This window comes from Sus scrofa, chromosome 14, assembly GCF_054392235.1.
Source record: "Sus scrofa isolate SSC_HxYL_T2T_F1_AM1 chromosome 14, Sscrofa_HxYL_maternal_Yorkshire_Landrace_v2.0, whole genome shotgun sequence".
In the NCBI taxonomy this organism is placed as follows: Eukaryota; Metazoa; Chordata; class Mammalia; order Artiodactyla; family Suidae; genus Sus; species Sus scrofa.
This window is the reverse complement of record NC_139396.1, coordinates 123,406,414-123,426,908: the sequence shown is the minus strand read 5'-3', so window position 1 is coordinate 123,426,908 and position 20,495 is coordinate 123,406,414. Positions and strand designations below refer to the sequence as shown.

Sequence of the window (20,495 nt, the reverse complement as noted above, 5' to 3'; positions counted from 1 at the left end):
AGTGGAATCGAGCTGGAAGCTCTAATTAGTAACCACTGGGTTACTAATTGGGTAAGGCTGGGTATGGCCCTGGGTGGTAAAAAGGAATAGATGACTGTGGAAACCAGCAATTCATGTGGGTCCCTCTGAGTCTTCAGAGGCAAAGCTGAGTGAGATCAGAGTTACACACCAGGAAATGCAGATTGGGGCTGTTCTCTCAGGCAAGGGTAGGTGGTAAATGTACAGGCATCTTTAAAATAAAATTGTCCAGACAGAAAAATAAACCACAGCCTAGGTGTGTATGACAGAATCCGTCAGCTGCATCTTCCGGGAAGCCTCAGCGCCAGGTGAAGGGTGGATGGAACTCTGAGTGTGGAGGGACAGGGTTGGGCAGGGTTCATGATCCTTCTGTGAGACAGCTGTTTGTATTTCTAGGGATGGGACCAGGTACCCTTGTGTAGAAAATCTCCAGTTTCCCCCTAGTACTCAAAATCTTTGTGTCCTTGGGCATGTATATTTGCCTAAAAATAGTAGTTCCTCACCTACCCCAGAGCTGTGGCTGTCTTTGAGGGTAAGAAATAGCCAGTCCCCCACCATCACCCCATACCACCCTCTGCCTCAGCCAGGCTTTCAGTATTGGTTTTCATGTTAGTATCCCTTATAGTGACTCCTCTGGAACTAGTCGCAAGAGGCAGTGCTACTCCAGATCAAAGCTGGCAAGGAGTCGAGAATTCACTGCTGGCCACCCAGTGGCTCCTCAAGCCTTGCTGGAGCTAGCAGATAACTCAGGGGTGGGGGCACCTCACCAAAGTCCGCTGCTCTTACAGCCAATGTAGCTCATTAAGCAACTTTTTGGGATTCCTCTGTTGCATGAGAGTCAAATTTCTGGCTCTCTGTACACCAGCTAGATGGAAATGCCAGTCCCTCTGTCTTCTCTGGGATCTGGTGTACAACAGTTTTCACCTACACACAGACAATCCGATGATATCACTAGAAAAGCATATGAGTGCAGGCCTCAGAGTGGGTTGAGTAGAGGTTGATAGGACTCTTGATGTACCACTTGGTTGCACAGAGCAAACAAGCCTTGTGGATTTCCCCAGCTGAGAGGGACTACTTGAATATTTTTATTTGCCCTGGAGGGTGAAGATCTTTGTCTCTATGGCCAGTCTAGTGCCGGTGCTCCTTACACTCTGTCTGGGAGGCAGATGCCCAGGTATTCCTAAGTGCAGGGCAAGCCTGGTTACCTGCAGCAGCTACTAACTGGGCATTGGGCTCAACTGAGGCCCCTGGTCAGGAATGGGAGTCATAGTTCCTGGGGCCCAAGGATGGGCTGGCTGCAGGGTCAGGGTATTAGTGCCAAGGAAGAGCTCCAATGGATATGTTGAGAATGGCATGGTATGGCTGTAACAATTACCCATCCTCCCCACCAAGAGAAACTTTGGGAATTAATCTTATTCTTAGATATACAAGTCACACGATTAATTCTGAATTGAAATTTTAGAATTTATTGTAGCATTACTGTAAGAATATTTATTGTAATATCACTATCAAAAATACATATACGTACATGGCTGAAGCCAAGGATAAGACTTAGGGAATATTCCAGGATTCCCCAAAAGCTAGTCTTCCAGAAGGCGCAGAAGGCTGGAGAACAGTTGGGTGAAAGACATGAGATTCTGTTTGTTGGTAATCTCCAGTTATGACCTTGGCAAGAAGGGCAGAAATGAAGGCTTTCTGGAGAACTGAGTGCATCATGCAGACCTGAAGCACTGATTCTAGTAGTAGTTCTTTCTAAAACCTGCAGACTAGAGAACTGTGTAGTGGCTGATAAGGACAGGGAAGACAGACATGAGAAAACAGCTCTCTAAAAATATGCCTCAAAGCAACAAGCAGGACCCTCTTGCTTGGCAATTTCAGACTGGGGAACTCCTGCCTTCCCACTCTCCTCCCCTTCTCAGCCACTATTCCAGGCGCCCTGACTCTCTGTTCCTTTCGTTTCCTTCCTGTCTCTGTCAGCCCCAGGGTCAGGAAGCTCCCTGAGAGTAGAGCCATCTGCACCCTGGTCCATTTCCTCAGTGCCTTCTTCCAGCTCAGATGCTGGCTGGAAAATGCTGCCTATGCCTGAAGGGCTGTTCCTTAGTAGGTAGCCCAGTTCCTTCTCATAGCATGCGGCTGCTTGCAGCAGGTCTCCATTCATCTTGTGAATTAATCCTTGGAGATACCATGAATTTGGTGCACTTTGTGGAAGCTGATTTGCAGCTCCATTCTGTAGTTGGTATTTCATCTTTTCCTTCTCAGTTGATGTCGTGTTTATGGACAAATTTTCTAAAGACTGTTGGGCTGCAGTGTCTTCAGACTTCTCGTGATACTCCTGAGAGTTGCAAGAGCGCTGATGAAGTTGTTGCGCCTCAGTGCTAGGGAGCTCCTTACTGAAAGCTGTCTGATGACATTCTCCTATTTCCAGGAGCTCAGTGCTATCAGAATATGCATACAGAGGATTTAGTCCCTTTTCAATAGCTTTATTCACATAGTCCTTGGCATATTTCCGTAGTTCTTCAATTATCTCTCTATTCCTGCTAGCTTCAGATTCTCCTGCATCCAGAAGTTGTTTGACTTTTGCCCTATAGCAGCATGCAATCTGGTGATAGAGGTAGCCATTGTTTGGTGTGGATTCCAGTGCCGTTAGAAATAGTTCAATAGCTTTGTCTAGATCACCCTTTACTCGGTAAAATTTGGCTGCACTGCGGAGGACATCTGTTTGGCGAGGAGCTTTTTCCAGGGCCTCTACAACCAACTCTTCCCCTTCAGCTTCTTCATTCATCTTCTGCAATGTCAGGGCCAAGAGAACTTTGATATACTGATTGTCAGGGCTCAACTCAATGGCCTCCTTGAGAATATCCACGGAGGACTGCTGCGCTGGTTTGCCATTCAGAAAGTACATCGCGATGGCCAGTCCAGAGGAGAATTCTGGGTTGTCGGGTTTCTCTTCCAGAGCCTTCTCAAAATACACCTTTGCCTTTTCAATTTGTTTTCCTCCACACTTTAGCAGTGTCCATCCTTCTTCACAGTCAAGCTCCGGACACTCAATACTGTAAGGATTTGAGAACTTCTCACATACTTGTTTCACCTTGTCTACATAAATTTGAGCTTCTGAGAGTCTTCCCAGGTGATAATAGACCCAGGCATAGTTTCCCCAGGTAACCAGGCTTCTGATTTCTGCCTGGTCAGTGTGTTCTTGCTGGATAAACTCTTCAGCTTGCTGTAAGTATTCCAGGGCAGCCTCATTTTGACCATTTAAATGTTTTATGTAAGCCAACAAGTTGTACATTGTCGCTTTGAACTCAGAGTTTAAAAGTTCAGTCTGGTTACACACTCTGTCTTCTAGATCATGCCAGACATGTTCTTCCTTAGGTAAGTTCCATGTGAAATGGCATTTCAGCTGTGGAAGGATCTTCTCCAGAGAATTCTTGTTGACCTCACTGTGGAGAAAATAAACATAGTCACTGTGATGTGCCCCTGCCAAGCACTGTTTGCTGTGATGCAGTTTCAGGTTATTTTGTATGTCAACCTGCCTGAGCCACAGGATGTCCCGCTATCTAGGTAAACATTAGTTCTGGTCATATCTGGAGTGGTGTTTCTAGAAGAGATTAGCATTTGAATCGGTAGACTGAGCAGAGCAGATTGTCCTCACTAGTGTGAATGGATACCATCCAACCTATTGAGGGCCTGAATAGAACAAAAAGTGCAGGAAGGGCAAATTTGCTTCCTCTGCCTGGCTGCTTGAGCTGGGACACTGGTCTTCTCTTCTCCTCAGACTGGGAGTGACACTGTCAGTCCTCTAGTTTTCAGGTCTTTGAACTCAGGCTAGAATTATGCCACTGGCTTTCTTGAGTCTGCAGACAGGGGATCATGGGACGTCTCAGCCTCCATAATCACGTGCACCTCTGTTTCTCTCATTCTGTCTCTGACATTGTGTGTGTGTGTGTGTGTGTGTGTGTGTGTGTGTGTGTCAGCAACAGGTAAGTCTCTATTTTAACAAATAACTGTAGTATAAAAAATCTGACCTAAAAAGTAAAAAAAAGCAGATAAAAATAAATGTTTACAAATTTTTGTAGAAATAATGCAAAAGAAGATTTAAATTGTGCATGAGGAAAAACCAAAATGTGTCCAATTACATGAAGGCTCTTCCCTTACAAGAAATTGGGATAAAGCTGAAGACCCATTTTGGTTTCACTGTTGAAAAACATACAGAATAACTTAGAAAAGCTAGTTGAGGTCAAATGTTGGGAGCTCATTTCCCAATACCTTCCTACTTTTTGCTCTGGGGAAAGTTGACGACCACAGTGCAAGGCAGAGCTGATAGTAGAGCATCTGAGAATTCTCCATCTAGGAGTCCATCCTACATTAACCTTTAAGTGAAAGCTGAAGAAAATAAACCTTTAGTGAGGTTGGCTGAATGAATTTCTACCATTGCAGTGCTGAAAATAGTTGACTTCTTAGCCAGCCAATGCAGGGAAGAGCCTGGAACAACTTCTCTTCACAAATACCTCCTGCCTCTGCCCAGCCTTCATGGGTTGGGCCTGATGTCAACCAGCAGTGTGTGTGTGTGTGTGTGTGTGTGTGTGTGTGTGTATCTACTATTGGTTTTGTTTCTCTGAGAACCCTCACTAATGCACACCTCTAAATTTTCCTAGGCAGAGGAGGAGGTACCTTCCTCTTGCTTCCTGGGTTCACCTTTCTGTATCTGTGGTCTATGCAAGAAACCCACAAAGCACATCCCTTCTACTGTGTGGGCAGATATGCAGCAGGTGAGGTAAGGTGCATGAGGAGAGCACGGCAGTGGGAGGAACTGGGATCTCTCTTGTCCGATTCAATTATGAAGTCAGGTTTATTTAGCCAGCCAGTGACCCTTCATAAAGCTACTTCTTTGTCTCACGTTGTTAGGTTTTAGAGATACTGAGAAAAATATAGGTTATCTTGGCCCTCCCTGACCCCCGGAGCCCACAGTCTGGTTAGGAGCCATGTAAAGAAAGAGATGGAACCCCAGGGGTGTTTGTCGCTGAGCTATGTGATTTAGTTCCTTTCCTCTCATCTTCTCCGCCTGTCCCTACAGTCACGCATATACTCATGAAGGCTCAGTTTCAACTGACTGAAGCAGTCACCCTGACCTAGGCCAGATCCCCAGAGAGAGTGAATTTGTTTCAAGAAATGAACAAACATGAGTTCCTGTCGTAGCTCAGTGGAAACAAATCTGACTAGCATCTATGAGGACACAGGTTGGATCCCTGTAGCCTTGCTCAGTGGGTCAAGGATCCGGTGTTGCTATGAGCTGTGGTGTAGGTTGCAGACATGGCTCAGATCCAGCATTGCTGTGGCTGTGGCATAGGCCAGCAGCTACAGCTCCGATTTGACCCCTAGCCTGGGAACCTCTACATGCCATAGGTGTGGCCCTAAAAAGCAAAAAAAAAAAAAAAAAAAAAAAAAAAGGAAATGAACAAACAAAAGGGATATATTTGTGTTTTGTGGTTGGAAGATACCAGGGGAAATCACTTGCCATATTTAAATAAGTTTCATAAATTCCTCAAGTGTGTTCTCATATCTGCATTTGCCTGGGCTTGCTGATTTTGTGTTCCTCCTTATTAGTAGATTCTTGGCACCATAAGAAAGAACCTCCTGTTGTCCATATTTTTGGATTTCATAGGCTTGCAGCAGTTTCAGAAAAATGTTATGAGCCAAATAGGGCTGCCAATTTATTTGGCAGTACAATGACATGGGGGGAAAATTCATCTCAAAAGATAACAGTCTGTTTTTACCAACATTTTATTTAAAAAAAGAGAAAAAGAATCATTTTTTTTTTTAATCACTGAAGAAGTAAAAAGAATATAATCTTAGAATAAAGGAAAGCTCTTTCATTGTCAAATATGTTTTGCTCAGAGGAACCCCTCACTTTATTTGCAGTTTACCATGGACCAGCACCAGGCACTGCTGCAAGTGCCCTGATCTACTTCCTGTCTCTTTCTCTGGCAATGCCCAACTAAATCATTTCTGATACAGTGTGATTGGATGTCAAATGCTTTATAGTGAAAGATGCAGAGGCAAGGGAATCAACCCAAGGCAAGGAGAGAGGGAGAAGTTGTCTATGCAGATATCTCTTTGTGTGTGTGTCTCTTTTCTTGGTGGTCTTTTTCATTCTCTTGGTGTGGCTAGAGTACCGCAATGCTAATAAAGTCTTTCCTCTCCATTTAGGGTTTTTCAGTTTTGCCTATCCTGGGGATTCTAGCTGCCCTGTGTGAAGAACAAGAGGTCAAAACTCAAACAATGTTGTGAAATAAATACTAGGGATAAGTTAGAAAGATGATCACTAAACAAATCTATAACTGTTGTAGCTAAAAATGTCACAATGGCATTTCTGTGTTTCAACTCATGTTAACTTTGCTGATTTCCCAATTAAGAGGTTGAGAAAGAGAAAGGAAATCATGGGTTTCAGATCAGTGGACTGTGTCTGTAGATATGTGGGTGTATATAGGTGCCTGAAAATAATAAACACTCTAAGGATTGATAGAGAGTATTTGTCCAGCTTCTCAGTGAGTCTGCAGAAAGACAGGCAAATTTGGATGTTTTTACTTCAACAAAATCAGAAACCACCTTGCCAATTTAATAACACTATCTTTTTTTCTAAGGGGGTTGGTGAGGAAAGGCAGGTCTTATCAATGAACTGGAAAGAACTTTGCCAACAAACTTTTAAGCACTTATTGACAAAGATTCTTCTTCCAAGATGAAACACATGCCAACCCTGTCATATATAAGCTTCAGGAGATGTCAGTTGCTCAAGAAAGTGCAGGGCAAGCAGAAAAGTTCTCAACATTCCTAAATCTGTGAGAGAGCCCTTAATATGGTACTCCTGGGGACATTCTATCTATACCACCAGTTCACCAGTGCTAGAACTGGCCATGCTAAGAAATGTATGGTAATGCTGAACAATTTATTCAGGAAGATAGCCAGCTGTGTAAGTGGTGTCAAGATTGTAACACCTATTGAAAATTGGTGTTTTGTTTTTTTAGGGCCGCACTCACAGTATATGGGGGTTCCCAGGCTAGGGGTCTAATCAGAACTACAGCTGCCGGCCCACGCCACAGCCACAGCAACTCGGGATCCAAGTCATGACCCGTGACCTGTGACCTACACGACCACTCAATGCAATGCCGGATCCTTAACACACTGAGTGAGGCCACAACCTCATGGTTCCTAGTTGAATTTGTTTTCTCTGCGCCACAACGGGAACTCCCATCTTAGTGATTCTTGTCACCTTCTAAGTAGTTAGAGTATATAAATTACTATGTTTTTCCACTCCTTTGGATTTTCATTACTGATTTAATGTATACTAATTGACAATTAAATGCATCATATGTAATTGACATGTCTATAGTAATGTTAACATATTTGACTCAGTAGATCAAAATGAAACGTGAAGATAATGCTGATCTAATAAAAAATTTAAAAAAGCTATTGCCTTTTTAAAAACCAGTGCTCCACTTGACAGTTTCCTCGCTGAGTAATTTATCTCCTATATGCTTTTGAAAATTGCCCTACATACTCTTTAAATGCATAAAATTTAATAAATTATTGAATAATAATTATGTTTAGAAATTTCAAGGGAGGACAAGCAGGTAGGACGATGGATTCAGTAACTTGATAAGAGAATGTCTAAGTTAAGGTGGGAAACTTGGGGAATTGAACGCTCTTCCTACCTGGAGATTTGGTATCTAGTAGAAAATATGGGGAGGGATTGATTGTTTCATGACCGTAAGTTATAGCCATGAGGTTTTTGCTGACCAAAGTAGATAAAAACCAGCACTGCTAATCCTTGGGACATATCCAGAATCAACCCATTTCAGTCTTTCCCCTTCTCCTGCTGATCTGGAGGGTGACAGCCTATTGCCACATCTCCTTCCTGGGCCTATTCAAAGCCAGGTCTAGAGTAGAATCTTGAAATTTTGCAGAAAGAGGCGCTGTTTAAATGGTAAGCATAGGAGCTTCCAGGGAAACCTCTGAGACAGCTTGACCCTGGGTGTTCTGGTTATGCTCCAAGGGAGCAAATGACTGTGAAGGGACAGGCAGACCTCATGCCCAGTTAGCTGTTCAGAATAGGCACAACCTGAGGAGCCCATCACTTCAGAAGTGAGCCAGGGAACCCACTAGAACAGTGCTTCTCACCCTTAAGTGTGCACAAGGACCATCACTTGAGTATCTTGTTGGAATGCAGATCTGGATTCAGCGGGTCTGCAATGCTGCCTTTGTAGCAGCCTCCTTGGGGTGTTAGATTCAGACCACACCGTGAGTAGCAGGGTGCCAGGAGGACTTCATTTTTTGGCAGTGATTTCCAATCTCCAGTTTCTCATCCCTAAAAAACCCTTTAAAGGGGCAAGCCCCAGCCAGCTTTGGGCTTCCTCCATTCACATTTACACGCAAACAGTGCAGGTAACATTTAGTGTGTTTATGGAGTACCTTTCAAATTTAAATTGGTATTTTTTTCTAGGCCTTATTTCAGATCTATTCAATTATGATTTCAGAATGCAGGACCTGGGAATTTGCATTCTGGTAGCACACTCAGGTTAGGTGTAGTGCACGGTGTCTGCCACCCAGTTTGAGAGACCTTGCAAAACCTGCTCCCTGTTCATAGTTCACACAGGAGGGCCAGCAGGTCAGTAAGAAGATGGCTTAGGTAGACATGTTCCCCACTTCTGAAAGAACAGATTTCAAGGCAAAAGCAACCTCATTATGAATCCAAGTTTTATAATGCTGAATAAATCCTTAGCAATCAGAACAATACTCGCAAACCTCAGATTTAGTCCTTTCACATATAAGAAACAAAAGGGGAACTGGGACCCCCAGCAACTTTCCTCTAGTCCCCAGCTTTCATTGACCAAATTTTGCCTGAACAAAACCTCCTGGGCTCTCCCAACATCCCCCATCTCTTCCAGCTGCCAGCAGCCAGCTCTAGATCAGTGGCTGTGACTCTAAATCAGCAAGAGCCACAGAACTAAAAACGCATGAGTCAGTAAGATAGATTTATGATCAAATTAACGAAATGCACATTTAATCAATCTATCAGCAAACACTGAAAGGACACTCTTCCGGAAGCTGCACTCAAGAACGAGATTTTTGAGAGAGTCTCAACTTTCTATTAGAGAAGCAGTGAGTATTTACCTCATGATAGCTCCTTCCCTGCAAAAATCCCTGAAAAGCTGGGATTCAGGCGGATTTGTGGATCAAAAGCAAATGCAGAGGAGGTTCCCACTCAGGATTCTAGCCGTCAGGTCTTTGCTTTTAAAAGGAAAACAAAACTGAGGCAATGCTGCCAAGATTCCTGCCGAGGAGAAACTGAAACTGAATGTGTAGCCCTGAGCTCAGTTCTCTGCTGGGAGTACCGTTCTACACAGATTCCGCAACTGTGTTTGCCAGTGTGAAAGAAAGCATTAGGGATGTAGTACATATAGGCCCTCCTCCCGGAGATTCAGATGCAACCTGGGGGTGGGCTTGGACTCAGGAATCTGCATTTTAACAAGCACCCTGGATAGTCTGTTGTAGGAGTTCTTGTGTCACATTTGAGAAGCACAGTCCTGGAGGTATGCTGAAAAGCAGTTTCCCATTTACTTGTGAGACATGCTGTGGTGTACCACACAGTACCACACAGTGAGTCAGACAGTCTGGAGTAAAGGAAAATAACCGCAGAAAACCTGCATTTGATTATTGCTTTGATCAGCTCTGGGATGTTTCTGGAATCATATCACTTAGCCGCATGTCCTCACTTCTGAAATGGTCTGGAATAAATTGCCTTTTCCCTTTCACCCAAGTGATAGGAAACTGTGCCCTAAGGAGATCCACTTTTACGTTCATCTTGGGTGTGGCTCTGGGCACTCTAAGGAGGGGTCCTCACTGTCTAAATAGGGGCTCCGAGGCCTGAGTCTTTCCTGTCTCTGTCTCTTCTCTCTAATGAGAGTGTAATTAAAAGCCTCAGGATATTTTGCCCTTTGGACCTTTGTACCCAGAGCCAACACTGGAGATTGGCATCTTAGTAATGACCCTGCTCTGACACCTACTTTCTATATGACCTCTTGGCCAAGTAATTTGCCTTTTGAGCCCCATTTTACTCATTTAGAAAATGAGGCCGATAAAAGCAATAGGTTCCTTCCTAGGGCTGCTGGGAGGCTGATAGAATATATGACAGAGTGTGTCTCCAACTACTGATCACACAGAAAATGTTACTGCCATGATTACTGGTCTCTTGGTATTGTAATTTTAAGTGAATTCTGAGTGTGTGAAGGGGCAACAGAGTGTTTGAGTGGATGGGTCAGAGAAAGGCACTCATCACCCAGCCAGCAGGTATGAGAGGTTTCCCGAGGTGGCTTCCCCCTTTGACAATGCTTAGCACAGCTGGGGAGGGGCAGCCCAACCTGCCTCTGTCCCTATAACCTCTGAGAGCAGGGCACCTTGATGTGGTGTCAGGACAGTGACTCTGGACACAACCAAGCACAGGTCATTGCCAAACTCCCTAGACAGGCTAGCTACCAAGATGCTGGGCAGAGCTAGGTTTTTCTGGTCAACCTACTCATGCAGACACAATTAACATCATTTGTAACCAGGAGACTATCATACAGGAAAGGGTGACCTGAGGCACTTGGCAGTGAATTCTTCCTATCCATCCTATCTTCAGATACAAGCCTGCAGAGCATTTGGGAGCCCTTGAGTCTCCCTGTCCTCCCTCCCCCAGTGATCACTAGGATGCTCCCTCTCCAGGCAATCAACCCCTCAGTCCCCATAAGTGTTTGATGGGAAAGTTTTCCTTTTCTCTCAGCTCTGTCTTTCCTGAGGCTCTATCTGATGGTAGAGCTGGAGCACATCTATGTGCATCTTTTGAAATCAAGTTTTCTAAGATTATGCTTTAGATTCTAACAAAGTGCACCCATTTAAAGAATAGCTTGATGAATTTTGACAAATGTATATACCCATGTAACCACCACCACCATCTCCTCTTTGCATCATCCCCAAAGATTTTCCTGTGTGCCTTCCTAGTTAAGCCCAATCCCACCCTCCACCATCCCATCCCCAGGCAACCACTGCCCATTGCTCTGCTTTCCTTCACTAGAAATTAGATCAGTATTAGGAAAGAGATTAGGTCGTTATGTTTTGAAGAGATATGATTTTCTGCTGCTCACCAGCCCTCATTACAGCAAAAATAAGAAGAAACACCAAGCTTTGGGTTTGTTTTCATATGAGAAATGGGAAAAAAAAGTCCATTTGTAAAAATGGTTTTTTCCACTTCCCATCTTGAAGTGATCAAATTTTCAAGGCAAAATTCCCAACATGAGTTGGCTTTGTACTACTAATTTCATCTTTAATAGCATCTGCTAAAAAGAAATGCTTACTTTTAAAATGGTAAGAAGAAAGCCTCTTAGTCCTTTCAAAGAAAACAACAACAGAAACTCCTCCTCCCCACAAGAGTAAGTCCTTTAGATCTAACTTTGACTCAGCAAATGTTGTGCCCAACTGGATATGACCACTCCTGCCAAGCAGCTCTTTCATCCGGTTCCTGGCTCCCACCTCCACCTGGGAATCTTAGGGAATTTGAGTCCATACACCAGAAAAAGTCACAAAAATAGCAAGTGCCCATATTGAAAAGGCACGTTTAGCCCACAAGCAGCAGGACGCACCGGAGAGGCTCGGCTTACAATTTGCATTCGAGAAAAAGGATGCTCGCTGTTATCTCACTCACCTCATGATGGCGGTCTGTTCTCTGCTGTTCTGAAAGTTGGGGTCCAAGCTGATTTGCCCTTCAGAAACGTGCCTCAAGTAAATAGGAAGGAGCTATATAAAAGGGAAATGGGGCGGGGAGGATGCATCAGCTGATGCTTTCTCCCTGTGTGTGAGTGATTGCCTTTATGAAAGGGAAGAGGAACTGGAAAGTGAAACTGCTTTAACATCAAGAGGAAGAAAAGGAAACTATGGTTGAGATCTGCCATGACTCAGTAGAAGAAAATTGTTTATTTATTTTTTGGGGGTAGTTTTTTAAAAATTTTTTATTACTCAAATGAATTTATCACATCTGTAGTTGTATAATGATCATAACAATCTGATTTCACAGGATTTCCATCCCACAGCCCAGGCACATCCCCCCACCCCCCAAACTGTCTCCTCTGGAGACCATAAGTTTTTCAATGTCTGTGAGTCAGCATCTGTTCTGCAAAGAAGTTCAGTCTGTCCTTTTTTCAGATTCCACATGTCAGTGAAAGCATTGGATGTTGGTGTCTCATTGTACGGCTGACTTCACTTAGCATGATAGTTTCTAGGTCCATCTATGTTGTAAAAAATGCTGGTATTTCGTTCTTTTTAATGAATGAGTAATATTCCATTGTGTATATGTACCACATCTTCTTGATCCACTCCTCTGTCGATGGACATTTAGGTTGTTTCCATGTCTTGGCTATTGTGAATAGTGCTGCAATGAACATCAGAGTACATGTGTCTTTGCGAGTCGTGGTTTTCTCTGGGTAGATGCCCAGGAGTGGGATTGCTGGATAAAATGGTAGTTGTATGTTTAGTTTTCTGAGGAATCTCCATACTGCTTTCCACAGTGGTTGCACCAATTTACAATCCCACCAACAGTGTACTAGTAGAAGAAAATTGTTTAAACTCATGACTCTGAAACTACAGCTTGAGGTGGAAGCAGTCCCAGAAATCTGACCCTAACTCCAGGGTGGATCCTGGGAAACTGCATTTTTACTAAAGTCTGCAGGAGATCCTGAAGTCAGGGTTTCTGGGAGCACATGATGTGGAAGACTGCTCCAGAAATACGTCATAAAAAGTAGCTCATCAAGTAAATTTACTATAGAGAGACAGTTTGCACCTTGAGACCTGGGTTTAATTGTGTGTTCACTTTGCTAACTCTGGAATTATCTATGAGTCAAATTCCAGAGCCTAAATTTTTTTTCCCCTGGTGCTAAATATAGGAAGCCAAGCCCTGGAGTGACTCCTGAGCATGTTACCTCTCTGAAGTCTAAGGAAATCATTAGTTTGTCCAGCCGGAAAAGGGGAAATAGTAACATGGATAATATTGTTGGCTAGCTGCCTCGTTGATAAATTTATGTATTTAAACTTTGAACTCTGAAGGAATGATAATACCCGGAGAGATTTTTTAAAAATAAACATTTCTATGATGTAAATAGCCATAAAAACATCCAGAGCCACCATCTGGCATCTGCCAATTTTTCTAGCTGACCCACTTCCTACCCAGCACTTCCCTTCCCCCTTTCCCAAAATCTTGACGTCAAAACAGCAGCTTTCCCCCATTTTCTCTGAGACCCAGGAGGGCCAAAGCAACAGCCTTTTGCTTTTTTTCTGCCTGCCTTACCCAGGGTTGAAGGAAGGGATCCATCCTTATTGTTCAGAGGCAAAAACTCCCTCCCCTAAATCAGGTTGAGAAGGAACCAGCCAGCTCTTACATACTCCTGACTGTTTTTCTCTCCCACTGCAGTTTATTTTTTGTTTCCCTGCTTCCTCCTACCTCTGAAGTCATTTCATGTACTGTCCTGTGCCACCTGAGCCTCGCATAAAAACAAACAAACCAGCAAAACACTATCATGGCTGATTTGAAGATGACGGAATTGTCATTAATAGGAGAAAGGCTCCCTTCATTCTGAAACTCAGAAAGTAGAGACTCTTGAGTAACAAAACTGACAGTTGTACACCCCCCCCCCATAATGGGGGTATCATAAGATACTTTAAGTTCAGAGATTGTGTTATGTCTGGTGAAAGTAACCTATGACTGGGAAAGTCTGTAATTCTTTTGGCTGTCTTAACATTTGATACCCTGTTAGTAATAAAGTGACCTACCTTTATATCTTTTATAGTATCACCCAGGTAAGAGGGGCCTCCACTTTGGGCCATGTGCTTTAATGGACCCCACATTCCATAGACACAAAATGTAAATTTTTAAAAGAACAAATGGCATCTCTGTTACTGAGAATCAAGTGCTTAATCCTGGCATAGTAGAACTTGAAACCCTAAACATCCTACCTTCTTCCCTCAAAGAAAAGGAGAGCGTATAAGCGTGAACTGGAGATGGGCACTTGCCATCTGCCTCTGCATGGATTGAATCATGAACCACTGCAGCTGCCGCCCCTCACCACTCCCTGAAAGGAGCTCAGGGTGGGGGTCAGGAGTGAGGCATGCTGTGCTCTGGGAAAACTGGCAAAACAGGTCTTCGGATATATATTTTCAGGAGACGATTTTATGAGCCCAATTCTTGCATCTCCTCATATCTTGAAAAGCGCTAAAATCCTTCATGGTGACCTCTTCTTCTTGGGACTGGCAGTAACGTTCTGTTGACCAGCAGTGACTTTCTGTAAAAATGTGTGCTTGGTTGCATGTACCTCTCCTTCACCAAAATCACATATATGCTGACATTCCCCCCTACCTCAAAGGAGAGGTATTTTAGAGCTATCTGAAATGCTGCCTCTGTAGTCCTTATTTTGCTTCGGATAAAACTTAACTCTCAACCTTTAGGTTGTGCATATTTAAGTTGACGTAAGTTTCTGTGTTGTGAGGGTGTTGATTTTAAAGATTCACAGTACACTGGAATGCAGAAAGAATCAGAAGTGGTTAAATCAAAGAAAAGGCAAATATACTGAACTGGTCAAAGCCTTCATCTCAGCCTGAATGCAATGCATTCTTACATTAAGAAGTTATTTTCCAGTATAGCGTTGCCAGCTGTCTGCTTTCTTGCTTCTCTTCTTGTTCTAATTCCTGGCTTATGAAGCACTCAGGAATTAGCGTGGTATTTGCAACAGCTGCATAGAGTGGTTGAATAACATTCTGTGTAGTAAGAAATTCATAATGTGCTTAAACTTGTACACATGTAGTTTTAGACTTACAGTTTGAGTCCAATTTTCTTCTGCTTTTGAATGCTTCCTTTAAGATAATTTGCTAATGAATGGTTATTTGGAATGAGTATTTAAAAATAAAATCAAGGAGTTCCCATTGTGGCGCAGCAGAAATGAATCCGACTAGGAACCACAAAGTTTCAGGTTCGATCCCTGGCCTTGCTCAGTGGGTTAAGGATCTGGCATTACCGTGAGCTGTGGTATAGGTTGTAGGCACTGCTCAGATCTGATGTTGCTGTGGCTCTGGCGTAGGCCGGCAGCAACAGCTCCGATTAGACCCCTAGCCTGGGAACCTACATATGCCGTGGGTGCGGCCCTAAAAAAGACAAAAATAAAATAAAATAAAAATAAAATCAAGAGGAACCAGATTTTCATATTTATACCTTACTTGGAAAATAGAATACGGAATTTCTCTAATATGTGTCTTGAGTGCAAAAGTAATGACTATACTTAACATGCTAGTATTAAAAAGGGCATAGCAGTACAAACAAACTGAGCTTAAAAATAGGAGGTGGTAGGGAGCTCCTGTTGTGGCTCGGAGACAATGACTCTGATTAGTAACCATGAGGACACGGGTTTGATCCCTGGCTTTGCTCAGTGGGTTAGGGATCTGGCATTGCTGTGAACTGTGGTGTAGTTTGCAGATGCAGCTTGGATCTGGCATTGCTGTGGCTATGGTGTAGGCCAGTGGCTACAGCTCTGATTCTGTCCTAAAAAGACAAAAACAAAATAAAATAAAGAAGATGATGAAAGAAAACTCTTTTTTTCATTTTAAAAGTTTTATTGAAGTATAGCTGATTTACAATGTTGTGATAATTTCTGCTATACAACAAAGTTATTCAGTTATACATATACACACAAACATTCTTTTTCAGATTCTTTTCCCCCATTGACCTTCACAGACTATCGATTGGGTAGAGTTTCTTGTGTTGTACAACAGGTCCCCATTGACTTATCATTCCATATACCATAGAGCGCATATGCCTATCCCAAACCCCCGGTCCATCCCTCCTCCCACTACCTATCCCTTTTGGTAACCATAAGTTTGTTTTCCAAGTCTGTGAGTCTGTTTCTGTCCTGTAGATAAATTCATTTGTATCCTTTTTAAGATTCCACATGTAAGTGATATCATACGGTGTTGTCTTATTTCACTGTCTGACTTCACTTAATATGATAATCTCTAGGTCCATCCATGTTGCTGCAAATGACATTATTTCATTCTTTTTCTATGGCAGAGTGATACTCCATTGGATATATGTACCACATCTTCTTTATTCCTCTGTCAATAGATGTTAATATTGCTTCCAAGTCTTGGCTATTATAAATAGTGCTGCAATGAACATTGGAATCCACATATCTTTTTGATATGTTTTCTCTGGGTAGATGCCCATGAATGGGATTGCTATGTCATATGGTAGCTAGTTCTATTTTTAGTTTTTTGAGGAGCCTCCATACTGTCTTCCATTGTGGTAGTAACAATTTACATTCCCACCGACAGTGTAAGAGGGTTCCCTTTGCTCTCCACCCTTTCTAGCACTTATTGTGTGTAGACATTTTCATGATGGCCATTCTGACTGGTATAAGGTGGGACCTCATAGTAGTTTTGATTTGTATTTTCTCTAATGATTAGTAATCTTTTCTTTTCTTTTTTTTTTTTTTGCCTTTTCTAGGTCCGCTCCTGTGGCACATGGAGGTTCCCAGGCTAGGGGTCCAATCAGAGCTGCAGCCCCTGGCCTATGCCAGAGCCACAGCAACTCGGGATCCGAGCCGCGTCTGAGACTTACACCACAGCTCACGGCAATGTTGAATCCTTAACCCACTGAGCAAGGGCAGGGATCGAACCTGCAACCTCATGGTTCCTAGTCAGATTCGTTAACCACTGTGCCACGACGGGAACTCCTTCATGTGTTTTTTTTTGACATCTGTTTGTCTTCTTTGGAGAAATGTCTCTGTAGGTGTTCTGCCCATTTTTTGATTGTGTTGTTTTTTTGATATTGAGCTTCATGAATTTTTGTATATTTTGGAGATTAATCCCTTGTCAGTCCCATCATTTGCAAAGATTTTCTCCCATTCTGTGGGTTGTCTTTTCATTTTGTTTATGGTTTCCATTGGTGTGCAAAAACTTTTAAGTTTTTTAGATCCCATTTGTTTATTTTTGTTTTTGTTTTCATTACTGTAGGAGGTGGATCTGAGAAAATATTGCTGCAGTTTATGACAGAGAGTGTTCTGCCTATGTTTTCCTCTAAAAGTTTTATATCATCTGGTATTATACATAGGTCTTTAATTCATTTTGAGATTGTTTTGTGTGAGTGTATGTGTGTGTTTGTACGGGGTTAGAGAGCATTCTAATTGCATTTTTTTTTTTTTTTGCATGTAGCTGTTCAGTTTTCCAGTCACCACTTATTAAAGAGGCTTTCTTTTCCCCATTGTATATTCTTGCCTCCTTTGTCACAGATTAGTTGACCATGAGTGCATGGGTTTATTTCTGGGCTTTCTATCTTGTTCCATTGATCTATATTTCTGTTTTTGTGCCAGTACCATACTGTTTTGATTACTGTATAGCTTGGCAGTATAGTCTGAAGTCAGGGAGCCTGATTCCTCTAGCTCCAGTTTTCTAAGGACTTCTTTGACTATTTGAGGTCTGTTCTGTTTCCATACAAATTTGAGAATTTTTTGTTCCAGTTCTGTGAAAAGTGCCATTGGTAATTTGGTAGGGATTGCATTGAACCTGTAGATTGCTTTGAGGAGTATAGGCATTTTGACAATATTGATTCTTCCAATTCAAGAGCATGGTGTATCTTTCCATCTGCTTATGTCATCTTTGATTTCTTTTATCAGCATCTTGTAGTTTTCAGCATACAGATCTTTGGTCTCTTTAGGTAGGTTTATTCTTAGGTATTTTATTCTTTTTGATGTGATGGTAAATAGGATTGTATCCTTAATTTCTCTTTCTGATCTTTAATTGTTAGTATATAGAAATGCAGTAGATTTCTGTGTATTAATTTTGTATCCTGCAGCTTTCCCAAATTCATTGACAAGCTGTAACAGTTTTCTGATAACAACTAGGATTTTCTATGTGTACTGTCATGTTATCTGCAGACAGTAATAGTTTTACTTCTTCTTTACCAATTTGAATTCCTTTCATTTCTTTTTCTTCTCTGATTGCCATGTCTAGGACTCCAAAAGTATATTGAATAAAAATGCTGAGAGTGGATATCCTTTTCTTGTTTTTGATCTTAGTGGGAAGTCTTTCACTATTGAGAATGATGTTCTCTGTGGATTTGTCATATATTGCCTTTATTATGTTGAGGTAGGTTCCCTCCATGCCCACTTTCTGAAGGGTTTTTATCAGAAATGGGTATTGGATTTTATCCAAAGCTTTTTCTACACTTATTGTGATGATCATATGTTTTTTTATTCTTTAGTTTGTTAATGTGGTGTATCACACAGATTAATCTGTGGATATTGAAAAGTCTTTGCATTCCTGGGATAAATCCCACTCTTTCATGGTGTATGATCCTTTTAATGTATTGTTGGATTTGGTTTGCTAGTATTTTGTTGAGATTTTTTTTTTCCCTTTAGTCTTTTTTTGGGGGGGCCACATCAGCGACATATGGAAGTTCCCAGGCTAGGGGTTGAATTGGAGCTGCAGCTGCTGGCTTACACCACAGCCACAGCAGTGCCAGATCTGAGCCATATCTGCACCCTACACCACAGCTCGTGGCAACACCAGATCCTTAACCCACTGAGTGAGACCAGGGATCAAACCTGTGTCCTCATGGATGCTAGTCAGATTTGTTTCTGCTGATCCATGATGGGAACTCCTGTTGAGGATTTTTGCATCTATGTTCATCAGTGATATTGGCCTGTAATTTTCTTTTTTAGTGGTATCTTTGTTTGGTTTTGGTTATCAGGGTGATAGTGCCCTCATAGAATGAGTTTGGGAGTGTTCCCTTCTCTGCAGTTTTTCTGAAGAATTTCAGAAGGATAGGTGTTAACTCTTCTCTAAATATTTAATGGAATTAACCTGTGAAGCCATCCAGTCCTGGACTTTTGTTCATTGGAAATTTATTTATTTTGTCTTTTTGCCTTTTTCTAGGGCCGCACCCCGTGGCATATGGACTTTCCCAGGCTAAGGGTCTAATCGGAGCTGTAGCTACCTCACTGGCCTATGCCACCGCCACAGCAACCTGGGATCGGAACCACGGTCTGTGACCTACACCACAGCTCATGGCAACACTGTATCCTTAACCTATTGAGTGAGGCCAGGGATCGAACCCGCAATCTCACAGTTTCTAGTCGGATTCATTAACCACTGAGCCATGACAGGAACTCCTGTTGGAAGTTTTTAAATCACTGTTTCAATTTCAGTACTTGTGATTGGTCTGTTCATCTTTTCTGTTTTTTCCTGGTTCAGTCTTGGAAGATTTACCTTTCAAAGACTTTGTCCATTTCTTCTAGGTTGTCCATTTTATTGTCATATAGTTGTTTGTAGTAGTCTCTTAGGATCCTTTGTATTTCTGTGATGTCCATTGTATATTTTTCACTTATAATTTTATTGGTTTGAGCCCTCTCCTTTTTTTTTTTCTTGATGAGTCTGGCCAAGGGTTTATCAATTTTGTTGATCTTTTCAAAGAACCAGCTTTTAGTTTCTTTGATCTTTTCTATTGTTTTCTTTGTTTCTATTTCATTTATTTCTGCTCTGATCTTTATGATTTCTTTCCTTCTAAGCTTGCTTTCTTGATATACATTTAAGCAAGTATATATGAGCAAGAGTGTTCATTCTTTTTAAAAATAGCCATGATTAAATGTAATTCACATAGCATACAATTCACGCATTTAATCCATTCAATTCAGTAGTTTCAGCATTTCACAAAGCAGTGCGAACATTACCCCGGAAAGAAACCCTCTACCCTTTTGCTATCACCTTCAAACCTCTCATCCTTCCCAGCCCTAGGCAACCACTAATCTACTTTCTGTTTCTTGTAGATGTGCCTACTCTGCACATTTCATATAAATATATATTATACATGTCCTTTTTGTGACTGTCTTCTTTCATTTAGCATAATGTTTGCAGATTTCATCTATGTTGTGGTAGGTTATCAGTAAGTGCTTTATTTTTGTTGTCAGTAATATTCTACTGTGTGGATGTACTTTATTTAATACCTCAATTCATTATTTGATAGATCCACCTCTTGGCTATGGTGAATAACACTGCTATCTACATTGATACAAGTTTATGTGAATGTGTGTTTTCATTTATCTTGGGTCTATGCTAGGAATAAAGTTGCAGGGTCACATGGTAACTTTCTGTTAAAGAATTTGAGCAACTACCAAAGTGTTTTCCAAAGGCACTGCACCACATTTACAGTAAGGATTTTAGTCATTTTTCTTCTGTGTGGTCTCCCAAGAAGATGTAGATTATCAGCAATAAGGCAGCTGTGCTGTAACTTATTTTTAAAAATTTGTAATTCATCAAATCAGGTTACTCCCTTCACAAAAAAAGGTGATGGGGGAAACGAAACAGGAGCCTGTGGAGCATGAAACAGGAGCCTGCATTTTCCAGGTTGGCATCCA

At 42.0% G+C, this 20,495-nt stretch overlaps 2 protein-coding genes and 1 long non-coding RNA gene across 6 annotated transcripts in view; 2 read left to right on the top strand and 1 right to left on the bottom strand.

Annotated features, from left to right (window-relative positions):
* The window catches only part of LIPA (lipase A, lysosomal acid type), a 123,057-nt gene that overhangs the window by 28,046 nt on the left and 74,516 nt on the right, over positions 1-20,495 (top strand). The window lies entirely within an intron of this gene.
* Positions 1-20,495, top strand: part of LOC146396972 (uncharacterized) — a 74,315-nt gene that overhangs the window by 29,225 nt on the left and 24,595 nt on the right. The window contains exon 2 of one of the 2 annotated variants that reach the window (XR_014827668.1): positions 4,674-4,787. The exons of the other annotated variant lie outside the window; for it this stretch is intronic. This is a non-coding gene — a long non-coding RNA (uncharacterized LOC146396972). The remainder of the gene's footprint in view (positions 1-4,673; positions 4,788-20,495) is intronic. 2 annotated transcript variants of the gene reach the window in all.
* IFIT3 (interferon induced protein with tetratricopeptide repeats 3) lies at positions 1,462-11,865 on the bottom strand. 2 transcript variants are annotated; one of them, NM_001204395.2, is given in 2 exon segments: positions 1,462-3,458; positions 11,753-11,865. In NM_001204395.2, coding segments are annotated over 2 exon segments (1,530 nt in total). In that variant the 5' UTR covers positions 11,758-11,865; the 3' UTR covers positions 1,462-1,933.